At 43.4% G+C, this 23,343-nt stretch overlaps 1 protein-coding gene across 1 annotated transcript; it reads left to right on the top strand.

Annotated features, from left to right (window-relative positions):
• Positions 1–2,530: 2,530 nt before the first annotated feature.
• LOC109415102 (uncharacterized) lies at positions 2,531–12,743 on the top strand. The gene is made up of 3 exons (XM_019688962.3): positions 2,531–2,803; positions 2,909–3,948; positions 11,398–12,743. The coding sequence occupies exons 1-3, from the start codon at positions 2,704–2,706 to the stop codon at positions 12,685–12,687; spliced, it is 2,430 nt and encodes an 809-aa protein (XP_019544507.2). The 5' UTR covers positions 2,531–2,703; the 3' UTR covers positions 12,688–12,743.
• The last annotated feature ends 10,600 nt before the right edge of the window (positions 12,744–23,343 follow it).

Raw genomic sequence — 23,343 nt, 5'->3', positions numbered from 1 at the left:
TCAGAAGCTGCGAACAAATTTTCTGGCGAACGTGACGTCGCGATCAGCTGATCGGTTTGTTTACATATTTTTATCGACAAATACAGGCAAACATATACGTTCACCCGGACCTGTGAATAATTGACATCGGTCTGACGAAGAACAATTACCAAGCAAGCGACGGCTGTCATCGGATAGGAAAGAGAACACTCCGAAACGTAAAACGCAGAAGCAGAGTTGCCAGAACGACGGATCGGAAGATAGCCCAGATATTGAGGAAACCGATGTAGTGACAGTTGAATCAACCGATTTTTCTCCGATAAAAACAAGGAGTATGAAAAGTAAAGTTTGTAAACAAAAATAAAATTATGTAATGAATCTTAAATTCTAAGAGATGAACCAGCCTCGGGCTGAAAATCTCTATAATAAAGATAGAAAAAAAAACTTAAATTTGGGTTGATTTGTAGTTCCGTGTATATTTACTTTCATGCCCAAAACAGTCATTACCAAATCAACAGCTTTTCACTTTGGATCGTATTGCTTTTAACAGTAGTGCAAATCGAAGGGATTTTCAGTTTATTTCTCCGATGGGTTTGTTTTCGTCCTCAAATCAACACTGACAGCATTGGTGATTTGATGTTGCATGAAGAAGAAGAAGAAGAAGAACGATGGTGTTTTGAAAAGCTGTAGGAACTGTCAGACAAAGTGAGGTTAGATCAGGTGCAAGGGGCCAGACACGTATAATTCTTGGCTTAGTATATTATAGCATACTAAAATAGATTAGTGCATCGTAGCAAACGCTGCGGCCGATTTTTTCGATAAACAATGTTTGTTTTTCGATTCATCTGTCACAGCGTTGATTTCAGCCAGTACGATTACTTTGATGGTAATACATTAATATACAATAATATACATTAATATGTTAATATACCGCAAATATACTAATATACTTCTAATACAGCGGCCGTTCGTTCGTTGCAAAATGTTTACTTTGCAACGAGCGAATGCCATTCGCTAATTGCAACGTCACTTTGACACTAAAGTGCATCGAAATGCACTGACAGCATCACTGACAGCACGAATTTGACACATGCTTGCTTTTTAATTGCAAAAACTTGTCAAATTTTGCAATTAGCGGACTTGCAATTAAAAAGCTTTGCAACGAGCGGGTTTGCAACGAGCGAACGGACGCTGTACACTCATTATGCTAATACGTGTCTAACCCCTTCTAGATTGAGTTTAAATTAGGGCGAAAGTAACATGAGAGAGTTCTCTTCATCGACTCTCTCTTCTTCAAATTAAAGTAACAAGAGGCATGTATGGTTGCAATTTTTGGTCATAAATCGCTAGGTTGCGATGCCATCTAGCGTCTTAGTGTAAAAAAGTTCGATTGAATTTGTATCTTGTCACTTTAATTTACAGAAGAGAGAGTCGATGAAGAGAACTCTCTCATGTTACTTTCGCCCTTATTTAAACTCAATCTAGCCTTGATCAGGTGCTTGCACACGGAAAAATCAAACTACCTAATTTTTGGGTCGATTTTACTGAAAGCTGAGTATATCGAATAAACTAGTTACCCAAAATTAGGTTGTTTTCCCTCTTTCCCTCACCGATGTTATCAAAAACAAACAGAGATGCATCTACCCAACGGGGGTCCTTGAGCCCAATAAGCCAATTTTGGGTAAATGCAAGTTTACTCAAATTTGGGTTGGATGGGGGGGTCTTGGGTTGAATTTACCTACTCTTAAGTAAATGTTTTTGCTGGAGGTGAAGGCAATTTACCTAGTGTGAGTTTAATCGATTTACTCAAATTTGGCTTATTGGGCCGAACTATGGGATTGCGTCAAAAGAACTCAATTTTGGGTAGTTTGGCGGTTCCGTGCAGTACCCTATTTGGAGAAGAAAAGAAGAATCAACCCGGTGAAAAAAGAAGACCGTGGATAAGTCAGTCAGTCAGATAAGAGAGTCAGTCTAGTTAGAGTCTGGCAGACTGTCACTTTCAATCGGAGCCAATCGAGCATGACGTCACGGTGTAGCATTTATCGGTAAGGACATTAGGGAAGATTCAAATATTACGTCCATCGTTTTTCGGGATTTCTAGACCCCCCCTCCCCCCTCTGTCACGCACTTTTCCTATACCCAATAGAGATAAGTGACATTTCAACACACGAACACTAGCGCAAATTTTTCCTCACACGAAAGTGCACGCCGATTGAAAGGGTATTCAGATTGCATATGCAAATATTACCCAATCAAATTGGGTTAAACGGGTAAATAATGATAAAACTAACGTCCGGGGCAAGAGTGCAAATATTTTCCTCGCAGTTTCACAACTACATCTACAAAAAAGGCACGCATACATGTGAACGTGATTACCTCTATACACGTACTGTCACACTTTTCTAGACCCCCCCCCTCCCCCAAATCATGGACGTAATTTTTGAACGTTCCCTTATGACGTCATGCTCGATTGGCTCCGGTCGAAAGTGACAGTCCGCCAGACTCTAATTATAGGGACTCTAGTAGGCCTACCTTGCCGCATGCGGGTCCCCTGGTGCAGTCAGCAATAAATATCATCTAAAATTATTTTACCGTGTTTAAAAACGTCAAAACAAACGAGCATGCTTCTTGTTTTTGTGATCAGTGTTCAGAAGCAAAACGTGCGGTGTTAGTTTTGTCATTTTCAGAAGCAAAATCATCTAGTTCTGCATTTAACTGGTTAAAATGGGTCGAAAAGTAAACTTTGCTGAGGTACCGAAAAAAGGCCCTGGCCGGAAATCCCGAAAACAAAAAGATCCTACTTTCGACAAAAAGATATTCAAAGGTACGTATGTTTAGGTGCTTCTTGAACTGAACTTGATCATAACCTTCAAAGATCCCGACTAACCCGATGAAAAAAAAAATTTCGGTATACAATACCATTTTACAGATGGAGAAGATGTGGAAGAATCGAAGAAATTGTCCCACCGTCAAAAGATTCGAGCGAAGAAACGCCAACAGCAGAAGCTGAAAAATCAAGAATTAAAAGCTAAGAACAAGGAACGTAAGGCTAAGGCCGCCGAAACAGAGCGTAAAGTAGCCTTGGAATATAACAGCGATGATGAATCTGAAGAGGAAAATAAAGTACAAAATCAGCTACCTGTCCGGATGGATGTGCAGAAAAGTAAGGCCAAATATGCAAAAGTCACTAGCAAAGCTATTCAACAGGCTTTACCGAACAAGAGCAAAAATGAAGAAATCGAATCCGATGACAATGGCTCTTCCGATGATGACGGTTCTTACGAAGGAACGGAAAACAAACGAGGCCGAGATATTTTAGCCAGTGACGAAGATTCTGACGAGTCAGAAGAACGACGCACTAAAATTGGTAAATTGAAAGATTTTATGGACTCGGATGAGGACGATAGTGATGAGGATGCTGCAGATAGTGACGAAGATGAAGTCGCAATGGAAGACGACGAAGAGTTGGGATCCATGTTACCCATTGAAAAGGCCGGGAAGAAGCTAAAGAAAAAACTTGCCGAGGACAAGCGCTTAGCAGACGCAGAAATGCAAGACCTAGTAGCGAATAAAGAAAAGTTTCAGTTTCCGGAAGATGAACAGAATGTCCCTTCAAATCTGCAGGATATACATATGCGCATCAAAGAAGTTATCGGAGTATTGGCCGATTTTTCCGTTAATCGCGATCCCAACCGCTCCCGGTCAGAATACATGGAACTGTTGTGTAAAGACTTATGCATATACTATTCGTACAACGAGTTCTTCATGCAACTTTTAATGAAGCTATTTTCCCCGAACGAACTGCTTGAATTTTTGGAGGCTTCTGAAGTGCAGCGGCCGCTGACAATTCGAACCAACAGTCTAAAGACCCGTCGTCGTGATTTGGCACAGGCCCTCATCAATCGAGGTGTTAATCTGGATCCGATCGGAAAATGGTCAAAGGAAGGACTAGTGGTGTATACTTCGCAGGTATGTTAGAATTGCAGAAAGCTCGATTGACTACATAAAGTTATCCTCGTTATTGCATCCGATTTTCACATTTCACGGACAATATCGTGCAAAAAAGTTGTTGGTTCATATTTTGTAAAACCATGTAAAAAAGTAATATGATTTCTCGACGAATCACACAAACTTTGGCTAAAAAGGATGGCAATTTTTCACACATCCTTAAAAAATCGTATAAAAAGAAAATCGACAGTACTTATAGTTGCTACTGGGAGCGGGACATTTGGCATAAAGTCATTTGGCATAAGGTCGTTTGGCATAAGGTCACTTGGCATAAAGACATTTGGCATAACGGTCATTTAGCATAATGGACATTTGGCAAAAACGAAAAACAAAGGATTGAAGCGCTGTTTGTTTTGTTTCTTATTTTTGTATTTTTTGTTAGAAGTGAGCACCCATGAAAATAAAAAGAACGGAATCAATCGGTGCCGTAATCGCTTGTTTTCGAATAGGATGAATATGGGAGCGTGAGATTACTGATGGAACACATACCCTACTTTTCTTCGATTGTAACAAACAGCGTGAAAAGAGATTTTGAAGTGGAAAAAAAACATAATACATACTCAAATCGTGAACTTTTTTTTGCAAATAAATTATTAAAATGTTTACTAGTGTAGTAGCTCTGGTTTGTTCAGTATTGATATGGAACATATATAAGATTCTGATTTTTCGACCGTATTCATAAATATAGACTACTTTTCTTCGATTGCAACAAACAGCGTGAAAAGAGATTTTGAAGTGAAAAAAAACATAATACATACTCAAATCGTAAACTTTTTTTTTGCAAATAAATTATTAAAATGTTTACTAGTGTAGTAGCTCTGGTTTGTTCAGTATTGATATGGAGCATATATCAGATTCTGATTTTTCGACCGAAACACGTATATATTGCCGTATTTCGCTGAGAAAATCTAAATCTTGCCTGCACTTTTTTCGCGGTGCAAAATCGATCACTTTTTAAAACTGCTTGTTTAAAAGCATGTGTTACTCAGGCAACGATATGAATACGGTATTCCGAATTTTAAACGATTTATTGATGTACAAGGCGTATTAGTACAGTACCGTGCCATGCCCTAATACCGTGTGCCTCCTAATACCGTGTATTTGACAAAAACTCAAATATTTTACTAAGTGTATTATTTTTTTAACTAAGTAACTAATTCAATAATTAGCATATTAAACCTTCTTAAGTTAGGCATAATAAATTTGGCACATATTTACAAAAACAAGCAATTAAAAATATTCACAAAATGTGAGTGCGAAGTACCAATACACAGTTTTAGGGCATGGTTCCTTTTGTGTTTCAAATACCGTGTTTCGGCTAAAACTGCAAGCCGAAAATATTATTGATACTTTGTACAAACCTCTAGGCAACGTTTAACGCACAGATTCTTTTAAGTATGAACTTAGTATGATTGATATAGTGATGATTCAGAGGACCACCAATGTACGCGGGTCACATACACGGTATTAAGCACAATGCTATGTTTTACCATTTTGTTTTTAACAAGATCGGTATAATAGTTCAATGTAACTCTCATCTATCAGTCATAACCTATGTATACAGTTCGACCTGTGCAAAAAAAAACTCTTATATCAAAAGGAAATTATATCGGAAAATAATTACACATTTTACCTTACCGTAGTAGTAGAAAAATAAAGGTTCTGATAACAATTCAAGTTAAGTTTTTTGGCATGAATCCAAAAGAAAGTTGATAATAATTACATATCCCTTTCATGACGGACCATAAAAGAATGATTATCTCAAATTTTCTCTTATAAATTTAACGTCCTCTAGAATAAAACTTTCTTTACTTCGGTACCTTTATCCACCTATGCACTTTTTGGGGTCAAATTAGGACCAACACAATTGTGCTGGTTCGTCCTCAAGCCGGTCGATGTTCTCTAATGTCGTTTTCGTTTTTGATTCAGTTCCAACCTGGGTTGGAACTGGATGAGATCGCAGTTTCAACCCTAACCCGACTTCGGTTTCGCTTGTACTAAAGTTTGTTTGAGTTTGTTTGACGTTTGTTTGTTTACACATTTTCCGCCAATCCAGTTCCAACCCAGGTTCAAAAACGAATTCGACATAAGTAATTTCTAAAAGTTGCCTATTTTTAGGCGTTTTATGGTACAGAAGATTCATTGTAATTATTAAATCACTGCAAAGTGTTAGTTTGTGGAAAATTAGACGTATAATTTTAAATCTAGGAACACGAGATCAGCTTGACAGGGTATTCAAATCATAGAAGTGAATAAGAAGAAGATAATAAGAACAGCAAATCCTAATAATTCATCAGCAAAAGTCTGAAGGATCATCATATGAACTGAAAAATACATTAAAACGTACAGTCATAGCACAATCATGGGTCACCTACAATTATGGGTCAATTCCATTTGAATTGCATGGTGAACTGACTGACTAATAATTGTGACAGAGTGACCCATAATTGTGCAATGACTGTATGTTAAATTAACAATTTGTAACTTGGTGTTTTTGAGCCCAATATTTCCATATAAAAATTCACAACTCAAATTCCTATGTAAAAACAAATGCAAAAAATAAGTATGTCAGCCAAACGATATCACAATAGTAGCAAGAATACTTATCAAATATGCTTGAAACTAAAAATTAATATCTGCGTGTTTGAAAAGGGTGTGTTTTACTCGGCCCCGTATCCGGTTCCCACAATTGGTGACCCCGACGTGATTTTCCGTTCGATTCCGTACCGGGAACCTCGATAAAACTCCGGTTAAACAGAGTTCTGCAACGCGCAGCGAATTCTAACCTCGAAATGAATAGTGAAAATACGGGAGCAGACACGGTCGCTGCAGGAGCTCAGCTGGCAGCCGCAGTTTCTGTGAAACTGCCTGATTTTTGGAAAAATGACCCCAACATGTGGTTCGCGCAGGCGGAAGCCCAGTTTCACTTGGCCCGGATCACGCAAGACGAAACAAAGTTCTGGCATATCGTCGCCAAGATCGACCAGAGTGTCATCTGTCACATTTCCGATCTGGTAAATACGCCGCCGGTTATCAACAAATAACAAGCAGTCAAAGACCGGCTCATCGCTCGGTTTGCATTGTCGCCGCAAGCCCGCATTGAGCAGCTGCTGGGATCCAGCCGAGGATCCAGCGATTTAGGCGATCTCCGGCCGTCGCATCTCCTCGCCCGTATGCAGGAAATCGCTACCGGCCTGAACGTGGACGAAAGCATAATGAAAACACTGTTCCTGCAGCGCATACCGAGTCACGTACGCACAGTTTTGTCCATTAGTGATGGCAGTCTCGTGAAGTTGGCCGAAATGGCCGATCGAATGTTGGAATCTTCATCAACAAACGTTGCCAGCTGTTCTATTCCAACGACCGGAGCTTCGGCACTCGATTACAGCAGCCTCAAAGGAGAAATCGAAGCGCTAACGGCTGAAATTCGTCGGTATAAGGCCAGGCCTAGTCGGTCCCGAAGTCGTTCGTCGTCCAGACCAGGAAATGCAGATGAAACGATCTGCTGGTATCACCGCAAATACGGTGGTCGCGCCGAGCGTTGCCGAACACCGTGCAGCTTCAATCGCCAAAAAAACTAGGTTCGCGCCTTCCTGAGTCGGCACAGGTAGGCGGTGATAGCGGAAGTCGACGCTTTGTTATATTCGACAAAACCAGCGGCACCAGATTTCTTATCGACACGGGCTCAGACGTTTCAATTATTCCTGCATCAAGAAGCGACAAGCAAAGAGGAACCGTTCCCTTCTCATTGCATGCTGCCAACGGGACTAAAATCAACACCTATGTTAGCAAATTCATCTCAGTCGACCTCGGACTCCGCCGCCGCTTCACGTGGCGTTTCATCGTTGCTGATGTAAGCGGAGCTATCATCGGTGCTGATCTTCTTGCACACTTCGGACTACTGGTGGACTTGAGGCAACGGCAGCTCATCGACGGTACAACCAAACTTCGAACCAGCGGCAGTCTAGTGGCGACTGTCATACACGGCGTCAAAGCTGTGGATTGTCAGCATCCGCACAGCGATCTCTTGAATGATTATCGTGAGATACTAGTTCCATCATCGATTCGACATGAAGTGAAGCACGATGTGACCCATCATATCGTTACGACCGGCCCGCCAGTTGCATCGAAGGCTCGTCGAATGCAACCTGAACGAGAAAGAGCTGCACAGGGCTTCACTGCGTGCCAAAGAAGAACGGGGAATGGCTGTTCGTTGGAGACTACCGTCGGCTGAATAAAGTCACCGTTCCAGATGGGTACCCGGTTCCACACGTCCACGATCTGCTCAACAGATTTCGAGGTAAGACAATCTTCACAACACTCGATTTTGTCAGGGTGTTAGGAAGTCAGTCGCGCTCGGAACCAGAACACCATATCGATAGCAGCATTATTTCACGCAGCTTCAATACTGCAAATTTACCTAGTTTTATTACATTAAATTAAATTACATTTCATTCAAAACTTACAATCTAGTATTCCTTCACGAGACAGACAGGTCTCCTAACCGCAGTGCAGTTCCTACCGGGCTCACTGATTGAACAACACTGCCTAATCGATTGTTTATAGGTAGCGCCAGCGCTTGCAGTTCGCAACCTTGCTTCAGTGTTGCCGGTTTCACCAAGCACCAAACGTACCACTATCTGTTCGCAACACAGGGCCTACTACAATATACCAGTTGAGGAAGCGGACGTTCCGAAGACAGCAGTCATAACACCGTTTGGTTTGTTCGAATTCCTTCGAATGCCATTTGGACTTTGCAACGCAAGTCAAACATTCCAACGGTTTATGAACAAGCTTTTCGGAGATTTGCCATTCGTCGTTGTCTTCATCGACGATATATGTGTCGCATCGTCAAACGAAGAAGAGCACCGCAAACATTTGCAAATCGTCCTAGAACGTCTTAGGGAAAATGGCCTCGTCGTCAACGTAGAAAAGTGCACATTTTTTGCGTCACAGGTAGAATTTCTCGGATATCTTGTAAACAAGGAGGGAATTCGACCATTACCATCACGCGTTGAGGCTGTAGTCAATTTCACTACACCAACGACGGTCAAGGACCTGCGACGATTCCTCGCATTGATAAATGTGTACAAACGATTTATTCCGCATGCAGTTGAGTCTCAAGAAGCCCTTCGAAAACTTATTCCAGATAATCGGAACAACGACTCGAGGAAAATTGTATGGGACGAGGATACACAACGGTCATTTGAGAAGTGCAAACAGTGTCTTGCGGAGGCGGTGCTTTTGTTCTACCCGGATGCTACAAAACCATTAGCGGTGATGGTTGATGCTTCAAATTTTGCCGCTGGAGCTGTTCTACAGCAGTTGATTGACGGCGAGTGGAAACCCCTTGGTTTCTTCTCTCAAAAGTTTTCGGCAAGTCAACGCAACTACTCCACGTTCGGCAGAGAACTGACGGCAACAAAGTTGGCTGTAGGTTACTTCAGACATTTCCTTGAAGGACGCCGGTTCACGATCTTCACCGACCACCTACCGCTCACCTATGCTCTCACTACAGATCCAAATAGTCGATTGCCTCACGAAGATCGTTATCTTCGTTACATTTCCGAGTTTACCACCGATATTTAGCACATTAGTGGCAAAAATAACACAGTAGCCGATGCTTTGTCCAGAGTGAATGCAGTTGCCACTGTACTGGATTTCAATGCAATTGCAAAGGACCAAAAAGATGACGTCCAGTTGAAGAAATTGCTCTCATCGAAGTCAAGCTCACTTAAGTTTGAACTCTGTCGATTTCCAAATGTTTCCATGCCTATCTACTGTGATGTCTCGGTTGATAACTGTATCCGTCCTTACCTTCCAGAAAGTTATCGAACGAACGTTATGGCACAATTACACGGGATGGCACATCCAGGAGCACGTGCGACTAGGTGGCTCGTCTCCAATCGGTTCGTCTGGCCATCCATGAATAAAGACATCAACCACTTCGTGAAGACTTGTCAGGAGTGCCAACGTTCGAAAATCAACCGACACACAGTGGCACCATTAACAGGTTTTGGTGTACCCAAAGCACGGTTTCGGCATATCCATATTGACCTCGTTGGACCCCTCCAGCCTTCCAAGGGATGTTGTTACCTACTAACCATCATCGATCGTTTCACACGCTGGCCCGAAGCAATTCCACTCAGCGACATGACGGCTCCAACGGTTGCGATGGCATTGTATTCTGGATGGATAGCCCGTTTCGGCACTCCTGAAACTCTGACAAGCGATCAAGGACGACAATTCGAATCGGATCTATTTCGAGAATTAACCAGGTTGCTGGGGGTGCACCATATTCACACGACTGCCTACCATCCACAGGCGAATGGCATCGTAGAGCGGTTTCATCGCACACTCAAGGCCGCACTCATGTGCACAAATGCGGTGAATTGGCACGATCGTTTACCTCTGGTGCTGCTCGGTCTTCGAACAGCATTCCGCGAAGATCTGAAATGCTCAACTGCAGAACTGGTGTACGGACAAGCCCTCCGAATTCCTGGTGAGTTCTACGACAGACCAGTTGAAAACATGGACCGTGCTGAAATGTGTAAAACGCTACATCAAATCTTCTGTGATCTGAACGCGCCGAAGGTGATTCATCATTCCAAGCCAAAAGTTTTTGTGCATCCGAAGCTGAAAGATTGCACTCATGTTTTCATTCGTATCGATTCAGTGAAGAAGCCTCTCCAGCAGCCATACGAAGGACCTTATGAAGTGCTCCAAAGGAACGACAAGTTCTTCGACATTTCTGTATCAGGCAGAAAGCAAACCATTTCAATTGATCGTATCAAACCAGCATTCCTATGCGACACCAACATTTCGGACCATCCTAAGGAGGACAATCGCTCCGTAGTTACACCATCAGGCCATCGCGTCCGGTTCCTGGTGTAACTGGGGGGGCATCTGTGGCGGCGCCGTTCTGTGCCACCCTATCATCATTGAGAACCCCTTGACAGTAGAAACAAGTACGAACAACAACAAAGTACACGTGAATTCGGTTCGTGAATAAATAAGATATATTTCTAGTAATCGCGTTGTGTTTTACTCGGCCCCGTATCCGGTTCCCACAAGGGATTTACATTGGGTGTTTCAAGTCACCCCACACGACGTCTTGTATCAAAAACGACCTTATTTGGCTTTTTCAACATGAAAAAATAAATCAATCTATAACTTGTTCACTCTATTTTATAGAGGGGCCGGCTATTAAAACTATTACAAATAGTTTGAATTTTAAAATTGAGTTTAATCAACATTTTTTTTGTTAATTGAAGCTGAAAAGTGTTGCAAGTCACCCCGTTTGACGGTATTCAATTGACTTTAAATTATTTTAAAACAATGTCAATGTGCGACAAATTATCTACGAGCACGTGTCACTTCAATTAATAAGCGATGTGTATTCTTTTCCAGGTTCCATTGGGAGCAACTCCTGAGTATCTTGCCGGTCACTACATGATTCAAGGAGCGTCTAGCATGTTGCCAGTAATTGCCCTGGGCCCAGAAGAGAACGAACGGATTTTGGATATGTGTGCAGCCCCTGGTGGGAAAAGTTCGCATATCGCTGCGTTGATGAAGAACACGGGAGTTTTGTTCGCAAACGACGTGAACAAAGATCGTCTTCAAGCTGTGGTTGGCAACTTCCATCGACTGGGAATTCAGAACGCCATTGTTACAAGTATTGATGGTACTAAATATCAGAATGTTATGACAGGATTCGATCGAGTGCTGCTGGACGCGCCTTGCACAGGTTCCGGGGTTATTTCTAAAGATCCCAGTGTGAAGACAACAAAAACGGAAGTCGACATACAGCGTTGTTATAATCTTCAGCGTAAATTGCTTCTGACTGCTATTGATTGCCTGAGCGCCAATTCCGAAACAGGAGGATATTTGGTGTATTCTACGTGTTCTATTCTACCGCAAGAAAACGAATGGGTTGTAAATTATGCCCTCCGCAAGCGAAATGTTCGGCTCGTTCCTACTGGTTTGGATTTCGGCAATGAAGGGTTTGTAAACTTTGCTGGTCAAAAGTATCACCCCTCAATGAAACTGACTCGCCGATTTTATCCACACACTTACAATATGGATGGATTCTTCGTGGCCAAATTGCAGAAATTTTCAGATGCCATTCCAAGCTCCAAGAAGGAGGATACTGATGAAGAAGAAGTTGGCGAGGAGAATCAAGAACCAGAAGAAACAGATTTACCGAAAAAGATCGACAAACGTGATTGGTTCTACAAGGATGTAATTGAGAAGCGTAAGAAACAGCGGGAGGATCCGCATCATGTAGTGAAAGTTTTCGAAAAACCATCGAAAAATAAAAAGCAAGACAAACTTCCCGTTAGCAATGGCACGCCAGCAAAACCAACTGTAACTATTAAACCGGAAGAAGTCTCCAAAACACCTAACATAAAATCCGCAAAAAATAAAAAACAAGTAAAGACTCCGGTTGACGACAGCACATCAGCTACACCGGTTACGAAGAAAGCCACTGCTACCCCGAAGCAGATCGATGCACCCAAGATGTCTAACAAAAAAATGGAACCATCAGAGAAGAAATTGAAGAAGCGTAAGTCATTGCCAGAATCAACTGATCTACCGGGAACACACGATGATGCAGATGCTCAAAGGACCCCAAAATCTAAGAAACTTAACAAAAGGTTATCGCTTCCTGGATCATATATTCGTAGTAACAAAAAGTAGTTGTATATGGGTACTTTATTTGTTGCAGATTTAAAATAAAAGGAATTGAAATTATATTTTACTAGCTTTACCCGGCAAACTTTGTCTTGCCTACTACGTTTTTGACGTTTCAAGTTCAAGCAAAACGTACAAAAAATCGATTTCCAAAAATTTTCTATTTCTCAATGTTTTTTGGCTCCTAAACCTTCCTTGAGTGAAAACTAACAGAACAAAAAAAAACGACCTGGATTGGGTGTTCCGTTCGTGAGCTATGCACGTATGCCACTGTATTTTTATATTAGCGCATTTGCCCAAAACTACACGCGGCAAATCCCTGAGGAAAGGAACAGCCGCGTTTTTTGCTCGACTTTTACTCTATAGCACTGTTTGCTACTTTTACTTTTACTTTTAAGCATAACATTGCGGCGTTTCCTCAAGTGCGGTTGTTCCTTTCCAAGAGGATTTGCCGCGTGGAATTTCGTGCAAATGCGCGTTTGGAACATTACAAAGGCCGCGCGGTGTATCATATTCAGCAAACCAGTCAATATATTGCTGACTGCACCCCAAATTGGACTGACACAATAGTGTGCACACACCTTCAAAGTGTGATTGCAGCGCAGGGCTACGTCGGATCGAGTTGAGGTCTTCGGTGCACTTATTCCTTGTAAATAGAGGAATAAGTGCACCGAAGACGTCGAGACGATCCGAGGCAAATGTGCACTTTTATCACACTTTTTATGCGTTTCAAAAAAGTGTGATAGTCCAATTTGTGATGTAGTCTGCAATATATAGAGATATATAGATTTGAAAGAAAAACTATGAAGAAATTACACTACATATTTGAACAATTCAAAAATAAACACACAGCTCTTCTGTGGATTTTGATCTCTCTATGAAGAATAGAGGCCTCATGGGAACCGATCGTCTCCGCCGTCAGCATCTCTACTTCTTCCAGGGTCTCACCGGTTATCGAAAGGACGACGCCATCCGCGAAACCGACGATCTCGACTCCTCCGGGTAGTTCAAGTCTTAACACTCCGTCATACATAATATAGGTATTCTTCGATATAACGCACCCTCGATATAGCGTACCCTCGATATAGTGAATTCGATATAACGTACCTACATTTTGTTTCGATATAACGTACAACATTCAAAATTTTTATTTTTCCCAGGAATAACCCTCAGATAAACAAGGAAATTGTAACCCGCGGTTACAATTTTGTACTACATTTATGTACACCACTGTGTTTTGCAACATTTTAATTTGTTTGTTTTTTTATGATTTTTTATTTGAAATTAGTTTTGTTAATTTAGGGAAATAAAATCGTATGTATTTTGTACCGGTGAGGCATTTGACCCCCAAGCTCCCCCACTCCAAGGCACACATCAGCAGCAACAAGCAGCAGAAACAATCGTGTGCGGTGTGTGGTGTTTTTTGTTTGGATCGAAAGAAAGTGTCGAACCACGAATCGCGACGGACGCAACATTTTTAACTCCGCGAAAGACGTGCCGGAACAATTAATTAGTGCCGTTTTCGCGTTGTCCGTTGGCTAGATGGTTGTTCCTAGCCTCGTCGGGAATGAACTTAGTGAACATTTGTTCCCCGATTATTTGTGCCGGCCCGTGGTTCTGGCATAGAAAAGTGTAGTGCTTGTGATAGTGCTGTACTAGGGTGAGGACCACCGCCATTGCGTTGCGGTTCGCAAAGCGTCCAAAATCCCACCGTTCTCGCTACACGGGCTCAGTCAATAGAGCTTTGTCTCGCCCGTGTAGCTAATAGCCAAGGAGAACGAAGGCAGGACAGTACAAAGGGGCGTACTGCCTGCGGTAGTAAACTGAGGTTTCTACCGGGACCTGCTACGGCGAGTAGCTTCCTCTCTCTCTCCTCTTCTTGGCGTAACGTCCTCACTGGGACAAAGCCTGCTTCTCAGCTTAGTGTTCTATGAGCACTTCCACAGTTATTAACTGAGAGCTTCCTCTGCCAATGACCATTTTGCATGTGTATATCGTGTGGCAGGCACGAAGATACTCTATGCCCAAGGAAGTCAAGGAAATTTCCTTTACGAAAAGATCCTGGACCGACCGGGAATCGAACCCGTCACCCTCAGCATGGTCATGCTGAATACCCGTGCGTTTACCGCCTCGGCTATATGGGCCCTCGCGGACGGCGAGTAGCTTGTCCGGTGATTTATCACCACCGTCGCTAGGGGGGGTCCGATCCCCCTAGCTAATCGTCAAAGACGACTACTTCGGTAGTCCTAAAGTGAGCCCAAAGAAGAAAAGTGGAAGAAGAAAGAAGAAGAAGAAGAAGCTCCGCATAATCCGTGCGGGAGCAGAAAGCGACCACCACGCCGACCACCACAACTGCAGCAAGGGCCCCAACGAGCATCAGCAACGATAAGTGCAAAGAGGAGAACGGGGTAAAACGCACTTCAGGTTAGATTAGAATATAAGTATTTAAAATTGCACAATTATTTATTTTTTCATTAAATTCCATCCGAAATCCAGAATTTAGTGGAGGTACCCTGCTTTAGGCCGCCCTGCCGGGTAACAGCAGGTAAGGGCTGAATAATAAGAGTGCATACTCAAACACACACACAACCAATCACCCTTCGTTGTACCTCTTGATATATTACCCGTTGCAAGAAAATAGAGAGCGAAAAAGGTGCAAAATCGCTAATAGACCTCCGCTGGTATGTTTAATCGTTATGGTGTCTTCTACAATAAGTGCGCGAATTGGCCAAGGAATACTGCGCCGAAAACACCGAAATGATTTTTCTTACAGGCGGAGGTGTATGGGCGCTTGCGCGTACAAATTTTCGCGCAACGCATAATAATACATTGATTATAAACGTCATGCGCATCGGCGCACCTTTATGTTATTGTTTTTCAATAAAGCTCATTCGCTGTTAGAACTCGTAACAATCACAAGTGTTTTTCTTTGTCTCTCGCTGGTCCTCGGTAGTTCCCCGTTCCGCGTGTTATAACCTACTGCGCCGCTCTTTAGGTTATGTGCCCAGTGTCCAGAAATGGAAGACAAAAATAAAATCGTGGCATTCGACGGAGAGGGCTTCCATAACTGGAAGTTTCGCCTCGAGACCGTGCTGGATATGCACGATTTGTTGGACTGTCTTGAACGGGAAGTGGACGATATCGACGAGTATCGCGATGTGGCCGATGAAACGGCGGAAGCGCGCGCGGAAAAGAAGAAGAAGATCTTGGAGCGAAAAGTGAAAGACAAAAAGTGTAAATCGATCATTGTGCAAGCGATCGGAGATAGCCAGCTCGAGCTAATTAAAGAGTGTCAAACGCCAAAGCAGATTTGGGAAACGTTGAAAAACGTTTTCGAGCGAAAAGGTGTCGCCGGGCAGCTGTACGTCAGGAAGCAGCTCCTCACGTTGCGCTATGTGGAGGGGGCGGGCAAGACGATGGCGGAGCACCTAGTGAATTTTGATAAGTTGATCCGTGAGCTAAAGGGAAGTGGGGCAAATGTCGAGGAGTCGGATGCGGTGTGTCATCTTTTATTGACACTGCCGCCGTCGTTCGACCCGGTTGTAACGACAATCGAAACTCTTCCGGGCGGAGTCACGATGGACTTTGTCAAACGTAGGCTTTTGGACGTGGATATGAAAAAGCGAAATCTCGAGTGTAGTGGTGAAATGAGTGGCGGCCACGACGGCGTTGCCATGGCATCGAGCAAGTATGCGAAGAAGATCAAGTGCTTTTTGTGTGGGAAGCTCGGCCACAAGAAGGCCGACTGCCGAAAAGTGAAATCGGGTGATTCGAGCAGTGCGAAGCCGAAGAACGAAGCGAGCAAACAAAAAGCTCATGTTGGTGTTGGTGACGAGCAGCCGGAGATCGCGTTCCTGTCGGCGGAGAGTGGTGAACTAGTGAAAGTGGGGTGGTTTATCGATTCGGGTGCCACCGACCACATGCTAAAGGATGCGGATTGTTTTTCGACGTTGCGGCGGCTGGAAACGCCAGTGGAGATTGTGGTGGCCAACGGACAAAAGCTTCGAGCTGAATACTGCGGTGACGTTTCGTTGTATGCGGTCGTCGGCGGCGTGACGAAAGAGTGCGTGGCGAAAAATGTGCTTTACTTGCCGGGATTGAGCTGTAACCTCTTTTCTGTGAAACGCGTCGCGAAGGCCGGATGGAAAGTTTGTTTTGACGGTGAAAAAGCAGAAATCGTGAAGAATGGTGTCGTTTCCGCGGTCGGCTGGCTTAAAGGAAAGTTGTATGAACTGGACATTTATTGCAAGCGTAGTGAGAAGGGCAGTGCTTTAGTGTCCGGAAAAGTTTCACGTAGTGCGTTATTGTGGCATCAGAGATACGGACATGTGGGTTGCGATAGTCTTCATGAACTAGCAAAGCACGAAATGGTGAACGGTCTAGAATTGAAGAAGATAAACGATGAAGTGGTGGTTTGTGAGCCGTGCTTATCGGGGAAGATCGTTCAGTTGCCATTTACGCTGAGTGACGAGAGGCGATCATCGCGGCCACTGGAACTGATTCACAGTGACGTTTGCGGTCCAATTAAGCCAGTGACGTGGGACGGTAAAAGGTTCGTGGTTTCGTTTATAGACGATTATTCGCACTTCACGGTAATATTTCTGCTGGAGACGAAAGACCAAGTGTTCGAACGGTTCCGCGATTACGAGGCCTTGGTTACGGCTCGGTTCGGTACTCGAATTGCTCGGCTTCGAACGGATAACGGCGGCGAATACGCGAACGATGCGATGCGCGAGTTCTGCCGGAAGAAAGGTATTACCATGGAGTTTACGGTGCCATACACGCCCCAGCAAAATGGCGTATCGGAGCGGATGAACCGCACATTGATGGAGCGGGCTCGTGCTTTGCTGGCGGAGAGCGGATTCGAGAAGGATATGTGGGGAGAAGCGGTGTGCACAGCCGCGTACCTCACGAATCGGTGCCCAACATCGGCGGTGGAAGAGAAGAAAACTCCTTTTGAGTTGTGGTACGGCAGAAAGCCGGACGTGAAGAAACTGAGAGTGTTTGGTAGTGCCGCGTACCTTCACATTCCAAAGGAACTGAGATCGAAACTGGACGCCAAGTGTAAAAAGCTGTTTCATGTCGGCTATACGGTGAATGGCTACCGTCTTTGGGACTGTGAGAAACGGAAGATTGTTAGTGGACGAGACGTTGTATTTGATGAAAACTTGTTATTCGGAAAACAATCCGAAGTGATAGTGGATGTTCCGAAGACGGTAGACCTAGTGATTGATGGACTGAAAGAACAATCAGTGGTTCCGGAAGAAGAAGCAAACGGTGAAACTCGCAATGGTGAAGATTCAGACTCGGCTGACGAAGACGCTGAGGAGCAGCTGGCTACAGTCAGGCGCAGTGGTCGTGCACGTCGAGAGCCGGCGTGGTTCGACTGTTACGGAATGACGTGCGGCTTGGCGATGTGTGCTGAGGATTTTGTCGAGAATCTGCCGACCACGGTGGAGGGCTTGAAGCAGCGCAGCGACTGGCCGCAGTGGCAGGCAGCCATTGCTGAGGAAATGGAGGCATTGGTAAGGAACGGAACCTGGACGCTCACACCGATGCCAAAAGGTAGGAACTCGATAGACAGTAAATGGGTTTTTAAAATAAAGAGGAACGAGTCCGGTGAGATCGACCGGTATAAAGCCCGTTTGGTAGCGAGGGGGTTCTCACAACGGAAAGGGCTCGACTATGAGGATACCTACTCCCCCGTTGCTAAACTTACTACCCTGCGGGCTCTCCTGGCTATCGTGAACTACAACGGAATGCATCTTCACCAACTAGATGTGAAGACGGCTTTCCTTAACGGGACCATTCAAGAAGACATCTATATGCGTTTGCCGGACGAATTTGGGGCTGGTTCACGTGTGGCCAAGTTGCACAAATCGTTGTACGGCCTCAAACAGGCCTCAAGGGCGTGGAACGCTAGATTCCACGATTTCGTCGTCGGTTTGGGATTCAAGCGCAGTGATGCCGATACGTGCTTGTACGTCGCCAAAATCCAGAATGAGACCGTCATCCTTATTATTTACGTTGATGATATGCTTATTGCATGTCATTCACTCGATGTCCTTGTCAAAGTCAAAGAGAAATTGGGCAAAGAATTTGAAATGACGGATCTTAAGGAAGTCAGCACGTTTTTGGGATTGACAATTGAACGAAACAAGAAGGACGGTGAGTTGAAAATCGGCCAAAAGCTATACCTTAAGAACCTCTTGAACCGATTTGGAATGAACGATTGCAAGCCCGTTCAAACACCGTTGGCTGCTGGTCTAAGGCTGGAAAAATGTACTGATACGAAGAAGTTCACTCAACACCCGTACAGAGAACTTGTTGGGTGCTTAATGTACGTTACTATCACTTCGAGACCCGATTTGTGCATGGCCGTGAACTACTTCAGCGGATTCCAGAGCTGCGCTACCGATGAACACTACTCCCACCTCAAACGTGTTCTACGATATATCCAAGGTACTCTCGACATGAAGCTGGTTTACCGCCGGGACCAGGACGCAACGCTCCTGGAAGGATTCGCCGACGCCGATTGGGCGGGAGATATCTTCGACCGCAAGTCTCTATCAGGATATGTTTTCAAGGTCCGAGGGGCTACTGTGTCGTGGTGTACAAGAAAGCAGGTGTCTGTGGCGTTATCGTCAGCAGAAGCTGAATACGCTTCGCTAACCATGGCGGTCACTGAAGCGATCTGGCTACGAGGTTTGCTGCGTGATCTCGGACAACGTGTTGCTGATCCAACGATAATACACGAAGATAACCAGGCGTGCATTCGTGTAGCGGAGAGTGATAAACCAACGAGGCGGATGAAACACGTAGATGTGCGTTTTCACTTCGTGAAGAACGAGATAAATGCTGGAACTGTTCGCCTGTTGTACGTGCCATCAGAGGATCAAGTAGCAGACGTCATGACCAAGGGGTTACCACGAATCCAATTTGAGAAGCTGCGAAACATGCTCGGGTTATTGGGTTGACGGGGGGTAATAAGAGTGCATACTCAAACACACACACAACCAATCACCCTTCGTTGTACCTCTTGATATAATACATTGATTATAAACGTCATGCGCATCGGCGCACCTTTATGTTATTGTTTTTCAATAAAGCTCATTCGCTGTTAGAACTCGTAACAATCACAAGTGTTTTTCTTTGTCTCTCGCTGGTCCTCGGTAGTTCCCCGTTCCGCGTGTTATAACCTACTGCGCCGCTCTTTACTGAAAGCCTCTCCTTACAAAATCACTTAATTCAATGCTGTTTTGCAGCTTTAGCCTTGTTACCCAATATTAGCGCAATTTGGGAAAAAAATTAGTGTACGTTATATCGAAGCCAAATGTACGTTATATCGAAGCACAAAAAACGAAATTAGTTTTTGGCCAAGTAACCATTAAGCCCTGAAAATGACATCAAATCGGTTCTATAGTCGAATATAGAACCAGGGTAACAAAGCTGATAGGTACTATATCCTCCAATAAAGCTGCTCAAATGCCACTTTTGGCGAATTATTCGGCTGATATACGGCCAGTTCAAAAAAAAATCCGTTCCGAGTCTCTGAAGGGAGAGCTGTCAAACATAGGGACAAGGAAAAAAGAAAAAAAAATATCCGTTTGTCTGCTGTCCTTTTCTTGCCGTTTGTGCTTTTATTTCAACTGATTTTTTTGTGCTTTCTGCTGCTTGATGTAGATTCCAGATGAAGTCCTCGAGGTCCTCTGCTAATCTCTGTCTAATCTCGCTACGCTTCCCATCTGATCCACCGATGCACCTTGGATTTTGGTTGCTAAGAACCGTATTTAAGCAAATGCAAATATCGGCTGCATTAATTTTTACAGGAACCAGTAAGAAACAATTCCGTACGAAAGCACGAGTCCAGAAAGCTAATCCAATCCGAAAGATCGGATGGCCATGACGATGTTGTTAGAGCTGCGCTGGAGATTGGGAAAATGTTGTTCGGTTGTGTGGGGTCATAGGGAGGATGGGTGGTGGCGAGATGGGATCCGTTCTACCGCGTTCTACCATCGGTTCTATCTAATGGGGATGAATGGATGTTGTTGTGGAGCTTCTTGATATTGAAGAAGAAAAGTATGTGGCGTTAAAATTGAGGAGAAAAACTCGGAGAAAAATCACCTAATGTGAAACAGGGGAAGTTGAAAACGATCGACCATAATTCTAAACAAAAACACATCCTCCAGGTAACAGCTACCATGGTTCAATCAAGCAGGATCTTTTGAAAAATCCTCGGTGGAACAATTAACTTCCAGGATCCACTGAATGCTGCTCCTGTTAAATCGTTTTTATTCCAAACATCTCTGCTGTTTCTCAAGGACATCCGTCGTTCAGTTCTATTTTGGTTGAAATTTGTTTTGACTGATATAAATGTCAGGTACGACAAGCCGTTCAACAGCACTGACCAGGGGCGTACAATTTCGTTTCAATGATACACTTTCATGCAACATTTGAATGAGTCACTTCAAGTGTTTCATACATTTTTCGAATGACTCGGTCGTTAAAAAAAAACTTTTCCACTCATCGTAGCACTCGGTAGTCTCCCACCCGGTCGCATTGCTTGTGCTTCACCCGTCAGAGCATTAGTGTCTCACTGGTGCGCGCTAGTCTCTCAATGGTTACAGGCGCCGGTTAATTGGATTTAAGTGGTCGAATTTGTTATCCTCTTTCATAAAACATAATTATCATTCTATTGGCGTGCTCCACTATTTAAAAATGTGGTTTAAATAGTTGTTTTTACATGTTGAAGTATTTCAATGACTCATAAATGAAACGAAAATCCAAGTGTATCATCCCATGTTTCATACACACTTGTTTCTGTAGCAGCAACGAACGAGTGTGTTGCTGGGTGAGAGATGAAGCATCACAGCAGTCCGTTCGCATGGGAAACGATTTGCTACAGTCGTCGTACGTCATGTTTTCCTTTCGAAATTGCACGACCCTGGCACTGACAGCCGTGGCATTCAGCTTATAGGCACAGGGCTTGAAAGCCCTCTAAGATAGCGTTATATACCCATATACGGCCTACTTCAGTGCTAACGGTTTTCAGGGCCTATAAGCATTTGAAAACCTTTTGTAGAGCTTATTGGCACTTAAACGCTGTTGGATGGCCTTTTTGGTGCTAACAGCAGTGCTTAGTGGTTACCTGGGCAACTGTGAACGTGTTTATAGACCACTAAGCTCAGAAGCAGGCTCTGTCTCAGTTGGGACGTTCGCAAAGAAAAGAAAATGGCAATACAGCCTGTATTCACTTTTGGGTCATGATTGCGCCCCGATTAGCGAATCGTGTTCTTTCGTTGGGGCAACTGACGACTGATCAAAATGCTCTAGACGCAAGTGACGAAAAGTACGTTACGAAGCACTCACATACTTGCACAACCAGCGAACATCCAACCATCGAGAAAGCCCATCTAGCGAGGCCATAACGATCGAATCGGCATTGTATCAATAGCAGATGTTATTGTTATAGAAAGAAAAGCTGCTTAGGAAGAAATTAAGACATTCCTTTCACTGAACCCATTACACATAATAACTTGAATGGCAAAACAGCGATATTTCGGAACAGATGAAACCAACGTATGTTACTGAATGAGCCTGTAATCCTAGCAGAGAATGAAATTTTTTGAATTGTATGTTGCTGAAGGGACGTTGAAGGCTCTCACGCTCATTATGTGGTTAGAGATGCCATTCCATTTTGTAATGATGATTACTTGGATACCCTGATCTGTTTTGTGTAGTATTCACTGATTTTCTCTAATAATTGAGCTGGACAGATAGTTAAGCGAAAGTATCGAAATATATGTGTTGTCTTAGTTTTCTGATTCCAAACAGGAATATGGAACCGATCGCTGGAAGCGCATTATGACACGAACGCAGCAATAATGGTAAAGTGTCGTTGATACAAAGCAATAATAATGAATATATGCATTAGGCCGTCCTTTATTTTGCAAAAAATGGAAATATTATAAGTTCGTTAGTGGAGAATGATCATTCAAGCTAATAAATGATCGTGTCAAAATTTGAAGTTCGTATCTCAAGGCTAAGTGGTCCCTCAAGGGACCTGAAGATGTCAAAAATTGGGACATAAAAAAAACATTGAATTTTTTTCAACAAAAAAATACACTATTCTACTAAAACCGATGATTTTAGAATTCTTAAGAGCCAAACAATGTGCTTAGAATTGCATTATCTCTACTTGTTTTTAAGTAGTTTATCACGAGGTCAGAGCTATCAGCTTTTATTACGAAGGTTTTCGTAGAATCAGTGTTTGCGAGTGCACTGTTATGAAAGGAGGTTTTTTAAAATCTTGTTCACGTATCCCACTTATTCCTGAAACCAGATTTGTGTCTGACAAAGTTATTGTGTTGTAGAGCGCATTGCGTAATCCTCGACCTACCTATTTTATCAGTTCTATATGCATAAACCGGTTCAGAATCGTCACGTTACCTAATATTCGAGCCTTAATTTATGAAGCATTACAACCGTTACGGTGAACCATTGAAGGCTCTTGACTTGACAATACCGAATGGGGTACGGAAATTTTCATTGAAGATAAGTTCAAGACCATTTGATAGTAGGGCTCACTGAGATCTGCTATTGTGGATTTGGTTGGAAGTCATATAATATTTTTTCACAAAAATATTTTTGCTAATACTGAGT

The sequence above is a fragment of the Aedes albopictus genome, chromosome 2 (genome assembly GCF_035046485.1).
Source record: "Aedes albopictus strain Foshan chromosome 2, AalbF5, whole genome shotgun sequence".
Classification (NCBI taxonomy): Eukaryota; Metazoa; Arthropoda; class Insecta; order Diptera; family Culicidae; genus Aedes; species Aedes albopictus.
Note: the sequence above shows the minus strand (reverse complement) of the source record. Positions and strands in the feature narration are given on the sequence as shown.

Bases quoted from the DNA above. Each gene is read 5' to 3' on its own strand.
- LOC109415102 (XM_019688962.3), top strand. From the start codon at position 2,704: ATGGGTCGAAAAGTAAACTTTGCTGAGGTACCGAAAAAAGGCCCTGGC. The intron at 2,804-2,908 runs GTACGTATGTTT...ACCATTTTACAG, and splicing joins CGACAAAAAGATATTCAAAG to ATGGAGAAGATGTGGAAGAA. The intron at 3,949-11,397 runs GTATGTTAGAAT...ATTCTTTTCCAG, and splicing joins TAGTGGTGTATACTTCGCAG to GTTCCATTGGGAGCAACTCC.